The 12575-nt window shown below is 37.9% G+C and overlaps 1 protein-coding gene across 1 annotated transcript; it reads left to right on the top strand.

Annotated features, from left to right (window-relative positions):
- Nucleotides 1–7879: 7879 nt before the first annotated feature.
- On the top strand, nt 7880–8815 carry LOC123789537 (olfactory receptor 2F1-like). Its single transcript, XM_045793618.2, has one exon. The coding sequence runs from the start codon at nt 7880–7882 to the stop codon at nt 8813–8815; it is 936 nt and encodes a 311-aa protein (XP_045649574.2).
- Nucleotides 8816–12575: the final 3760 nt, after the last annotated feature.

Raw genomic sequence — 12575 nt, 5'->3', positions numbered from 1 at the left:
CTGCTTCAGTTTTCTAGAACATTTCTTCCTTAAAAGTTTGGTACAGTTCACCAGTGAAGCCATTGGCCTGTTGTTTTATTTGTGGGGAGGTTTTAAATTGTTTTTATTCTTTTGATGTGTTTAAGATCAGTAACGATGTCATCAATTTCATTTTTTAATATTGATAATTTGTATCTTCTCTCTTTCTTGATTGGTTTGGATAGAAGTTTATCAATTTTATTGATACTCCCCCCCCAAAAAAATCAGCTTTTGTTTACTTTTTTATTTTTAGTTTCTGTTTTCTTTGATTTTCTCTATTATTTTTGTTTTCTATTGATTTTTAATTATCTTTATTATTATTTTTCTTAGGTGTATGTCCTTAACTTTGCTTGAAATGCTTTTGTCTACTGACTATAAATACTTTTATCATTTGCATGATGAATACATCTTTATTTATCTTTCATTTTTTTGAAAATTCTTCTTTTTTCATTTTTTTTTAGTGGCTTGGAACTCTTGGTTGGCATTTTTTTTCTTCAGTTCTTCTGTTAATCTTTTCTTTTTTTCTCTGTATGTAATGTGTAAATTTTTCTACAATTGCTTTAGTAAGTTTTTTTAAATTAGGTTGCTTTATTAGATGTGGTACTTTTTTTATTAATAATATTTTTTATTATATTATGTTATTCACCGTACAGTACATCCCTAGTTTTTGATGTAAAGTTCGATGATTCATTACTTGCGTATAACACCCAGTGTACCATGCAATACGTGCCCTCCTTACTACCCATCACCAGCCTATCCCATTCCCCCATCCCCCTCCCCTCTGAAGCCCTCAGTTTGTTTCCCAGAGTCCATAGTCTCTCATGGTTCATTCCCCTTTCTGTTTACCCCCCCTTTCTTCTCTAGATGTACTACTTTAGTATTTTTTTAAAATAATTGGGGTTTGTTGAGCCACTTGAATATATAGATTCATTCTTTTCATCATATTTGTAAGTTTGGGGTTAATATTTGTAAAATATTGATTATGTCTTTCCCTATACCTCATCTTCCCCTTTTCCTTTTGTAACTCTGATCTCATGTTTGTTATTTCTTATAGCTTATTGAAACATTATTCAATTTTTTTCAGTCTTGTTTTTTTTCTCTCTTCCATTTTGGGTTGTATTGCTATGTCTACAAGTCCTCCAACTTCTTCTGCAGTGTCTAATCTGCTATTCGTTGCATCCAGTCTATTTTTCATTTTAGATACATATTTCATCACCTTATAGTTTGAATTGGGTGTTTTTATGTCCTTGGTTTCTTTTCTCATTGTGCTTGGGTTTTTCTGTCTTCTTGAACATGGGAAGTATATTTGTAATGGTTATTGTAATGTGCCTGTATCCTAGTTCTATCAACTGTGTCATTTTTTTATGTGTTTCCACTGACTGCTTTTTTTCTCCTCATTATGCTTTGTTTGGGTTTTGTGCTATGGTCTGGAGACTCTCCTGCCTCTTTGCATGCCTGGAATTATTTTTATGAATTTTTATGAATTACAAGCATTGTGCATTTTATGTTTTGGGGCATTGGGTAGTTTTGCTTTCCTTTAAATATCTCTGCACTTTGTCCTGGGAAGCAGTTCAGTTGCTGAGAATTTGTTTGATCTTTTGAGATTTTCTTTTAAGAGTTGTTAGGTTGGATCCAGAGCAACTGAAGTGAAGTTTGTACCATTACCGAGATTATATTTTTCTGAAGATTCTACTTGATATCTTGTGTGTTAGACATCTTTCCATTTGGCTGGTGAGAACTTTCCTGGGCCTTGTGTCACCTCTAGAGATCATTCTGTTTACTTCTTTCTGGTGGTTCTTTCCTTGGCCTTTATAGGTTTCTCACATTCACACAAAGATCAATAATCGGCAAAAGATTTAAGAACACCGATTTTCAGAGACAAGCAGACTCTGCACTGAATGTGGATCCCAACCTGGGCTCGATCTCACCACCATATCATGACCTGAGCCAAAATCAAAGCTGGACTCTTAACTGACCGAGCGACCCAGTTGCCCCTATTTTATTTAGTTATTTTTTATTTCAAGTTTTTATTTAAATTCTAGTTAACATATGGGTAAGCTAGTAAATTTTAGAAGTAAATATTTAGATGAAATAGACAAATTTCTAGGAAAAATAAACTACCCAAATGGACACATGAATAAAAAGAGTAGTCCTATATACTAAAAACTTTAAATCTATATTTAAGAATTTTCTACCAAAGAGTATCTGGGCCAAGTGGCTTCACCAGTGAATTCTACCAAATATATAATGAAGAAATGGCACCAGTCATTCATAAAACTCATTTCATGTATGCATAGTTAATATATAAAAGCCAATTATATTTTTATATAATTTAAAAGATACTAACTAAAGTAGCCTTTCAAAGCTTCACTCCTGGGCATAAATCTAATCAGAGATATACAACACTGCTACATAGAAAAAAAAAAAAAAGAACAGATATTAAATAAATGGAAGAATATATCTTTTTAATGGATTGGAATATTTAAGAGCATAGAAAAGTCACTTCTCATTTATTTAAAAAAATTTTTTTTAGGATTTTACATTTAAGTAATCTTGACACCCAACAAGGAGCTTGAACTCACAACCCTGAGATCAAGAGCCACATGCTCTACTGACTGAGCCAGCCAGGTGCCCCTCCCCAAATTTATTTTTACGTTAAATCCCAATTAAAATTTCAGCAAATTTTTTCCCTGAAAATTTTCAAGATAGTTTTAGAATCAGATTGAAAATTCAAATGGCCAAGAATAACCAAGGAAAAAAAAAAGTAGAATCAAGTTGGAGGATTTACCCTATGATAAAAACAAGTTTATTATAAAGCCACAGGAATTAAGGCAATGTAATATTTTTATGACAACAGACAATAGACCAATGGGTCAGAAAAAAGAGTCTAGAAATCAGCCTACACACATAAATCAAAAATTGATTTATGCCAATACAGGAGAACAATGATGAAAGAATGGTCTATCAATAAAATTGGATATCCACATAGAAAAACAATAAATTTGGGCTCCTATTTCATAAAATACACAGACATAAATTCCAAATATATTATTGTTTTCAATGTGAAAAGTATTAAAGCCCCCAAAGATTACATTGAACAATAACTTTATGATTTGCGATAGACAAAGATTTCTCGCTCAAGACACAAAACAATAACTATATGAAAAACAATAAATAGAACTAAATTAAAATAAGGGCATCTCTTCATCAGAGGCACCATTATGAGAATAAAAAAGCCACAATGTGGGAGAAAATATTTGTGATCCATATAAACGACAGACTCATATTAAAAATACACAAAGAATTAAAATCAATAAGAAAAAGAGAGATAACCCAATAGAAAAACAGGCAAGAAACTTAACACACCTCAGAGAGTGGAATCTTCAATGTCCAATAAATATTTTAAAATATGCGCAACCTCATTAGTCATCAGAGAAATGTGGAATATAATCACAATGAAATACTACTGTTGCCCATCACAATGGCTACAATGATGGAGACTGACAATCTGAGGATAAAGGCTAGAGCAAAAGAAGTCCTCATACAAACGTAGTTCATGGGAATATAATCAGCACAACTATTTTGACAAACTGACAATATTAGCTGAAGCCAGACCTGCACATGATCTTTGATGAAGCTATTCCACTTGTAGGTAACAGAAATGGATATATATGTCAAAAGGTTGAGTGTGACTGTGTGTGTGAGTGTGTGTATGTGTGTGTGTGCCACAAACTAGAAACAACCTAAATGTCTATCAGTAGAATTAATATGTCATTTATGTAATTTGAGATGCTCAAACTGGCTCATAAATTTGTGTTGTATTTATAGGATATGAGGACAAACATCTAGATACAAAAGTAGTTAAATAATTGGATAGTGTCCAATTATAAGCCTTCCAATAGTGAGAAAAGTCTCACCAAAGAGCTGTATCAGTTGTGAAGAGAATGTCTGAGCAACAAGAGAATCATGTTACAGGAGATGTTGCCTGAAGGTGATCCCTGAATAATTGGGCACTTTGGATCAAATGGTCTCAGTCTTGAGTACACGGACAGAAAGTCATGGGCAAGATCACAGGCAAGGTTAATTTCTCAAAGGGAAACTTCAGCAAAGACAGGAGGCTGTCTCCAGGGGAAACTGGGGCTTCAGATTCTCTCATGGTTCTGGGTCAGGAAAAACTAAATTCTGATTCATAAATTCTTTTAAAAATAGGTGAGAGTTTCAGGTGAGGAAATCACCATTCAGGGAAAAGGTAACAGAAGCCTAACAAGCACAGCATAATTGGTCTGTGGAGATTGTCTCTCTGAGGGAAAAGAGTTACTTCTTCCAATCCCACATCTTGCCCATCTCTGCTCTTCCTGGGGCAATGATGACCTCCTGTCCTGGAGGTAAGGCAGTCATGCTCAGAGTGCTCCCCTGGGTTCTTAGGACCAGCAGTCAGGAAGCCAGAGTTTCCTTCACACACAACTTCTTCCTTGGCTCATGTGGCAATTGGATTGAATCCGGTTACTGGAGAGATAAATGTTCCATTCTGGCAATTGCTTTAAAGAAAACATATATATATTTTAATTTTATTAAGTTTTTTAAAAAAATTATTAAGTTCTTAATTTAAATTCCAGTACAGTTAACATACAGTATTATGTTATCTACAGATATAGATAACATAAAGAAAACATATTTTGGGTAGCCAGACTGGGGAGAAAGCTGTTTTGGATACCTCTGAGAAATGCAGCACCTAGCACAGGGCTTTGGCCGCATCCGTAGGAAGCACTGGGCTTAGCCACTGCAGGTCTGGTCCCATCCACCACTCTGTACTCCTCCCCACCTGCCCACTGCTGGAAATCTGCACGGCGGACAGGTTTGTGCCGACCAGCATTCTCAAATGATGATGGTCACAAGGTGACTTTATCTGGAAACCTGGCTTCAAACTTTCTGTTGCCCCGAGCAGTGTAGATATGCATAAGGAAGTGGAGATGGGGTGGTGAGAGCAACTTAGTCAATTAACAACTTTAGGAAATACCACACTTTCCAGGTGCTGCTTTTTTGAGAAGAATACGTGTGATGTGTAACCTTAGGGAGCTTGAACCACAATTCCAGGAAGAAAAGGTGGTGCATGCTTGCTTTTAAATCAGTTACAATATCTCCACCTTACTTCTGAATCTGCTTTAAACTTTTATTTATATATCAAATTTTCAAAAATGTTTTAAACTTTTATTTATTTTTACCCTCTTTTTTTGTGTTAAAATCTTTCCTTTTCCTATTGATTTTATGTACTTTCTCCATTCTCATCTCTATTTCCCTTCCTCCGGTGAATTAGGATAAACTTGAATGTCTGATCCCTTTAGACAGATGGGGAAACTAGGTAATGAGAATTGAACTGGGAAATGCATGTTTATTGGCAAAGCAGTTCACTCATTCCCAGAGACAGGCGCTTTAAAAACCATGAGGGTGATATAGAAGCATGATATGCTAACCATGAGTGTTTCTTTTTTCTTTTTTTAAACGATTTTATTTATTTCTTTGAGAGAGAGAGAGCAGGAGCAGGGGGAGAGGGAGAAGCAGACTCCCCACTGACCAGGGAGCTTGATGAAGGGCTTGATCCCAGGATCCTGGAATCATGACCTGAGCTGAAGGTAGACACTTAAACAACTGAGCTACCCAGGCACCCCTGGGTGTTTCTATTTGTAACCCATATCTTCCTGGGCCTTTAAAGGGAATTAATGACCTAAAATCAGGCATTGCTACATTTTAAAATCAAGCCCTTCAGTAGTTATTAGTTTTTGAGAAGTGAAAGACTCAAAACTCTACAAGATTATTATCAGATTTTTAAACAAATTCTTATTTGGTACCTGAGAATACATTCATCATCAGCTACCTCCAGCACTGATTGGGTTTTGTTTTGTTTTGTTTTGTTTTGTTTTGTTTTGTTTTGTTTGTTTTTTCCCTTGTAGCTCCTGCTGGTCATGGTCCTTTACCTGACTTGTTTCATATAGTTCAGCATCACTAGAGATTCACCTGTTCACCTTCTCAGGACTAGCTCATGAAATGCATCAAGTTCCATTGATGGTCCTAGACACATTTCCCTTTTAAGGTCACTTGTCCCTCTCCTTCGTACCTGAGTACTTTGGCCCTGATACTTTTGTATCCCAACTTTTCCTTCTTCATTAGGGATAAAGAGGTAGGTTTCCTCTTTCTTTGATAGAAATGTAACAAAGTGACTTGCTAACCTTTTGAAGCTCTAGAGTAAATTCTAAAGAATTAAAAAACACTTTGTACTTCTATTGCTCCCCCCTTGTTGTAATTTACATAATTTATCTTTTGAACTGAGTATGGTTTATCAAGTTTGATTTATTCATTGATAAAGGATTATTATATGCAAATGGCCATAGACCCTTCTCTGCTGGCTAAGCATCTCAGGCACCCTATTGATCTGTGATTAGCTGCCCTTACTGCCATGAATGCCCTCACACAAAGTGGGATTTTCATAACATATTCGATGGCACTATCTGATCACAGACATCAAGCAAATAATATCTCCTTGGGACAGCTGTGAATGAGTTTCACTTTCTCTATCCAAAGGGCAGAGTAATTAGAGGATGTGGGAAATTGAGAGTGGACTTTATTTAGTCCATGAGTTTTTTATAAATCACTTGTGATTTGAATAAGGTGCAAATAAGATTACTAAGAATTCTAAAGAGAATTTCTGAATACTAGAGCCTTTGAGCTTTCTGAAATACTAATACTTCAGTAGGATCAGAAAGTTTGGAGATATTATTGAGCAGACTAAGGTATCACCTTCTGGTCATGTAAGTTATGGTAGAGGGAGCATTAGCACAAGGATGGAATATAACAGTTTCCTAAGAGGGGAAATAGTCAAATATTTCAGATGGAAAGAGAAGTAAAGGGAGATGAAAGGAAAAGATCATCAACAGTCTTTTCATTGGGTTAATTCCAGTTCATGATGTTCCATCACACTGTCGTCTCCAAACCATAACTCTCACTACCCAGGATATGGACAGTCAGCAGAATGTGCAGCCAGTTTTCCATTTTGTCTTAGTTAATATGCGAATATGTGTGGCAAGTATTTGAGCTCCTATCATTTATTAGAGAAGCCAGTTAATGCATCTTTGATTTGTTTCTTCACAGACATACCCTACCTATCAGAGCTACGCTGCTCTTCCAAAGGAGGATGAAACAAGCGTTACAGATTCTTTCCTCTTACCTCTCACACTGATAAAAGACAAGCAGGTGAAGATTTTTCAAAACAGAGGCTGATCGCCCCAGGTCTTCATTCTTTACTTACGTGACCCTGAAATGTAATTTTGAGTTTGTTCCTACCGACAAATCTATTTTATATTTGCTACCTTCTAACTTGCAACCTAAAATTTCTGATTTTAAAGGGGTAGAAATTTAGTATTTCACTTTCACAGAGACTCCAGAAGTAAAATAGTAAATTAAAAAAAAAATCAGTTAATGCCTGTTAGGCTCCATTAAATATGGATTTTGAGGCAGTGAGGAGGGAAATACTTGCATCCAACAAAGAAGTAAACAAACTCCGTGCTTTGGAACTGGCCCTAAATAAGAGAAGCATATTTTACAGTTAATCATTTCATCTCAAATGTCTAAGCATTTTCATAAAACCTTTCCTATTTAAGGAAGGAGAAGAGATTTCTCCTTCCTTGAATCTGAGCCGTATCAATGGGGTGTATTGTGGTCCCAAATCCTGAAGGAGACGTATAATCTGGGAAAGCACACAGTTCAGTGTTGTGTGACTGTTTGATCTAAATGACCTTGTCAGGCCCCCTGCCACCTTACGTATCTGGTGTTCACTGATTCATGACTTGGTTTTGGTCCTCAGAGACTCATGGGCAGAGAAAACCAGACATGGATGAGTGAGTTCATTCTGCTGGGGCTGTCCAGCTTCTGGGACACTCAGCTCTCCCTATTTGTCCTTTTCCTGGTCATGTATCTGGTGACCATGCTGGGGAACTTCCTCATCCTCCTTCTCATCAGACTGGACAGCAGGCTGCACACACCCATGTACTTTTTCCTCAGTGCCTTGTCATTTGTGGACATCTGTTATACCAACAGCACCGTCCCACAGATGCTTGTTCACTTCCTGTCAGCCCGGAAGTCCATCCCATTCCACAGCTGTGTGCTCCAGCTGTTTATCTCCCTGGCCATGGGCAGCTCGGAGTTCTTCCTGCTGGGGGCCATGGCTTACGACCGCTATGTGGCGGTGTGCCACCCGCTGCACTACACGGTCATCATGGATGGAGGGCTCTGCCTGGGGCTGGCTGCCGGGTGCTTGGGGGCTGGTTTCATGAATTCAGTGATGCAGACAATCATCATCTTCCGGCTACCTTTGTGCCGTCATGTTATTAATCACTTTGCCTGCGAGATGTTGGCTGTGCTGAGGCTGACCTGTGTGGACATCTCCTTCAACAAGGTCATGGTGGCCATCTCAGGATTTCTGGTGATCATGCTTCCCTGTTTCCTGGTTCTGTTCTCCTATGGTCATATAGTCGCTGCCATTCTGCATATTCACTCTGCCCAGGGACGCTGCAAAGCATTTGAGACCTGTGCCTCCCACCTCACTGTGGTTTCCATGTGCTTTGGAACAGCCATCTTCACATACTTGAGACCCACTGCGGGCTCCTCAGCAGAGCAAGAGAAGATGGTCGCCCTCTTCTATGCTGTGGTGACCCCAATGCTGAACCCCTTAATCTACAGCTTGAGGAACAAGGAGGTAATGAGTGCCCTGAGGAGACTGTTGGGAAAATTTAGTGAAAAAAGGTAAAGATTTGAAAAATTTCTCCTCCCTTCCAATAGCCCAAAGAACAATATTTCAAACAAAGAGGGATTGATCAATGAGCCCTTTTCCCCGGATTTGCAGATAAGGTAGATGACGGTGAGCATGTTTTTGAAGACCAACTTTTCACATTAGTCCACATTTCGACTATGTATTACTGCCCTATTATACATATGGTTAAAAAAAAAAAAGCTTCAGTTATTAAGCTGGGGTCTGCTGGGTTAGCTGTCCTTTTAGAGCTCACATTCCCCCATTCTCCTTTCTTATTCATCCTGCATTTGCCCCTAGGAAATGCTGTGAAAAGTTTCCAAGTGAGGACAGCCACGCTTTATATGTTGACCCACCCCTCACCAGCAATGTGGCTTTGACATATGAGTTTAATACCTCTGACCTCCAGTTTCCTCAACTATAAGAAGTAACAATATTCAGTATGTGTGATTATTCTGAGTATTATAGATAATCTATGTAAAATACTTGGTAGAGTGGGGGTATAGATATTCAACTATATTTAAAAATAGTTTTTAGGACACCATTATAGGGCTAAGCATTATGCAACCTTCTGTCCATATACAATTATTAAAAATGAACTCCTCTTCTTCTTCTTCTTCTTCTTCTCCTTCTTCTTCTTCTTCTTCTTCTTCTTCTTCTTCTTCTTCTTCTTCTTTTTCTATTTAGAGAGAGAGAGCATGCGAGTGGGGAGGGGCAGAGGTAGAAGGAGAGAGAATCTTAAGCAGGTTCCACACTCAGCATGGAGCCCAACTCAGGGCTTGATCTCAGGACGTTGAGATCATGGCCTGAGTGGAAATCAAGTCAGATGCTTAACTGACTGAGTCACCCAGGCTCCTGCAAAGTGAACTTTTTTTCTCTATTGCGTGGCTTTAGTAGATCCCTGTGCTATGTCTGCTCCAGGTTATCAATCTTACGCAGAACCATGACACCTATCTATAGGTCTCTCTCTCTCTCTCTGCCAGTCTCTGATCTCCAAATATCTCAGCCTCCATCTGATATATATATTTTTTGGCTCCAGCACAGACAAGTTCTCATGAGTTCCAAACACATATATCCAATTGCTTGCTTAATACCTTTACTTACATCACGTGAATTGCATTCTTAACAATAGAATGATTGTGCTTTCTTCCTCTATCCTAACCTCCTCCTTTCCTCTTGCCCTAATACACCTTCACTATACTAGCAAAAGGAACCATGCACACTCAAAATAATTCTCGATTCCTTTCTCTTATACCCATCCGTCAATAGAATCCATCAGCTTTATAGACAAGATATATGATCAGTCTGGTCTCTCTACACCTCTGCCTTCTCCTTTCCTGTATAAACCATTCAAGCCAAAAAAACAGAGCTACCAGCTACTGAGGAAGCCCCTCCATGCATCCCATCCCAAGCATGACACCTTTTCCCCCAAAGTAGCTACTATCCTGACCACTGCAGCAATCGCTTTCCTGTGACATTGTGACCCAAGCAAACACCCCTAGTCACTATAGTTTGGTTTTGCCCATTTTTCTTCAAGTTGGTATGTCTTTGAAGTCTCTTTACTCTGTAATTTTGTCCAACTCTTTCTTTATCCTGCAATTTATTTGAATGGCCCAGGCCATTTGACCTGCAGAAGGCGCCTTTGTCTTAGAAAATATATCTGGTTGCATCTTTATCCTGCTTAGGACAAAGTCCAGCTGCACACATGTGGGGCCCAACATGGTCCAGCTGCTTCTGCAGAGGTAGTTGGTAAATAATGTTCCTTAGTAGATGGGACATTATCACTTGCAGAAGGACCCTGTTATTAATTGTTAAACAATTAATTCTCTGCAGCCACTGTGGAAAACAGTATGGAAGTTCCTCAAAAAATTAAAACTAGAACTACCATATGATCCAGTAATTCTACTACTGGGCATTTACCCAAAGAATATGAAAACACTAATTTGAAAAGATATATGCAACCCTAGCCAAACTATGGAAGCAACTCAAGTGTCCATTGATTGATGAATGGATGAAGAAGATGTGGTGTATATATATATATACACAGCCATAAAAAAGAATGGAATCTTGCCATTTGCCACAACATGGATGGATCTAGAGGGCATAATCCTAAGTGAAATAAGTCAGTCAGAGAAAGACAAATACCATATGATTTCACTCATATGTGGAATTAAAGAAACAAAATGAACAAAGAAAAAAGAGAGAAAACAGACTCTTAACTCTAGAGAAGAAACGGATAGTTACCAGAGGGGAGGTTGGTGGGGGAGACGAATGGATGAAATAGGTGAAGGAGAATAAGGGTACACTCATCATGATGAGCACTGAGTAATGTACAGAGTTGTTGAAGCATTATATCGTACACTTGGAACTAATATAACGATGTAAACTGTATTACAATTAAAATTTTAAAAATTAATTCTCTTTCTTCTCATTCTTTATTTCTTCCTTGCTGTGTGGACAACTATTCTAATATGTTTAATGTACGTAATTATATTTGAGAGTGTATTTATGTAGTTTTAAAAAATGCATCATATTTTTAACTACTTATACTATGTCTTAGTTTTTTTTCACTTAACACTGTATCTTTAGGATCCATACATATTGCTAGTTTATTATTTCTGACTGTTCATAGTAATCCATAGGAAACTATATTCTTTTTTTTGTAATAATTTTTTTATTATATTATGTGAGCCACCATACAGTACATCCCTAGTTTTTGATGTAAGGTTCCATGATTCATTACTTGCATATAACACCCAGTGCACCATGCAATACGTGCCCTCCTTAATACCCATCACCGGCCTATCCCATTCCCCCACCCCCCCTCCCCTATGAAGCCCTCAGTTTGTTTCCCAGAGTCCATAGTCTCTCATGGTTCATTCCCCCTTCTGTTTACCTCCCCTTTCTTCTTCCCTTTCTTCTCCTACCAATCTTCCTACTTCTTATGTTCCAGAAATGAATGAAGCCATATGATAATTGTCTTTCTCTTCTTGACTTATTTCACTTAGCATTATCTCCTCCAGTCCCATCCATGTTGCTGCAAATGTTGTGAAATCGTTCTTTTTGATGGCTGAGAAACTATATTCTAGCTATCACTCTGTTATGGCACCCAACACCACACCACATACATATAGCCCTATGATGAACATAATGAAAATGCACACTTAAAGAGCTGTGTGAGAATTGATTTAGGGAATATATGTGGGAACCAAGATGCTATGTATTAGATAATGCTCTCCGGAATGGCTTTGTAAGTCTATACTCCTACTACAGTGCATGAGGGTCCTTATCTATCCACAACCTGCATGGTTTGAATTTTTGTAGCCCTGGAAGATATAAAATTATTTCATTTTTCATTACTCTGATAGGTAATCCATATGATTATGTCTTCATATGTGGACCCTTGATTCCCATCTATCTTCACCCCATCCTGTTCTGTCCATACCTTCTGGGGGAAGTCATGAAGTTCACAATAAATCCATCGTTGCAGTGGTTAGACCATCTACCACTTTTTTCCCCTCATATCTGATTCAAATCTGCAAGAATATCCTGTTGTTTCTACATCCGAAATATATACAGAATACAATCACTTATCATCTTCACTCCTGTACCCTGGTGTGAGCACCGTCATCTCGCACTTGGGTTACTACAAGAGCCTGCAGGTTTCTCTGCTTCTACTCCTGTATCACAGCACTCAGAGTGATCCCTTTGAAACAGAACTCAAATCATGTCATTCCTCTTTTCAATCCTGCAATTACTG

This window comes from Ursus americanus, chromosome 3, assembly GCF_024610735.1.
Source record: "Ursus americanus isolate L20-20 chromosome 3, mUrsAme1.1.p, whole genome shotgun sequence".
In the NCBI taxonomy this organism is placed as follows: domain Eukaryota; kingdom Metazoa; phylum Chordata; class Mammalia; order Carnivora; family Ursidae; genus Ursus; species Ursus americanus.
The sequence above is the reverse complement of the archived record's forward strand: the minus strand, read 5'-3'. Positions and strand labels throughout refer to the sequence as shown.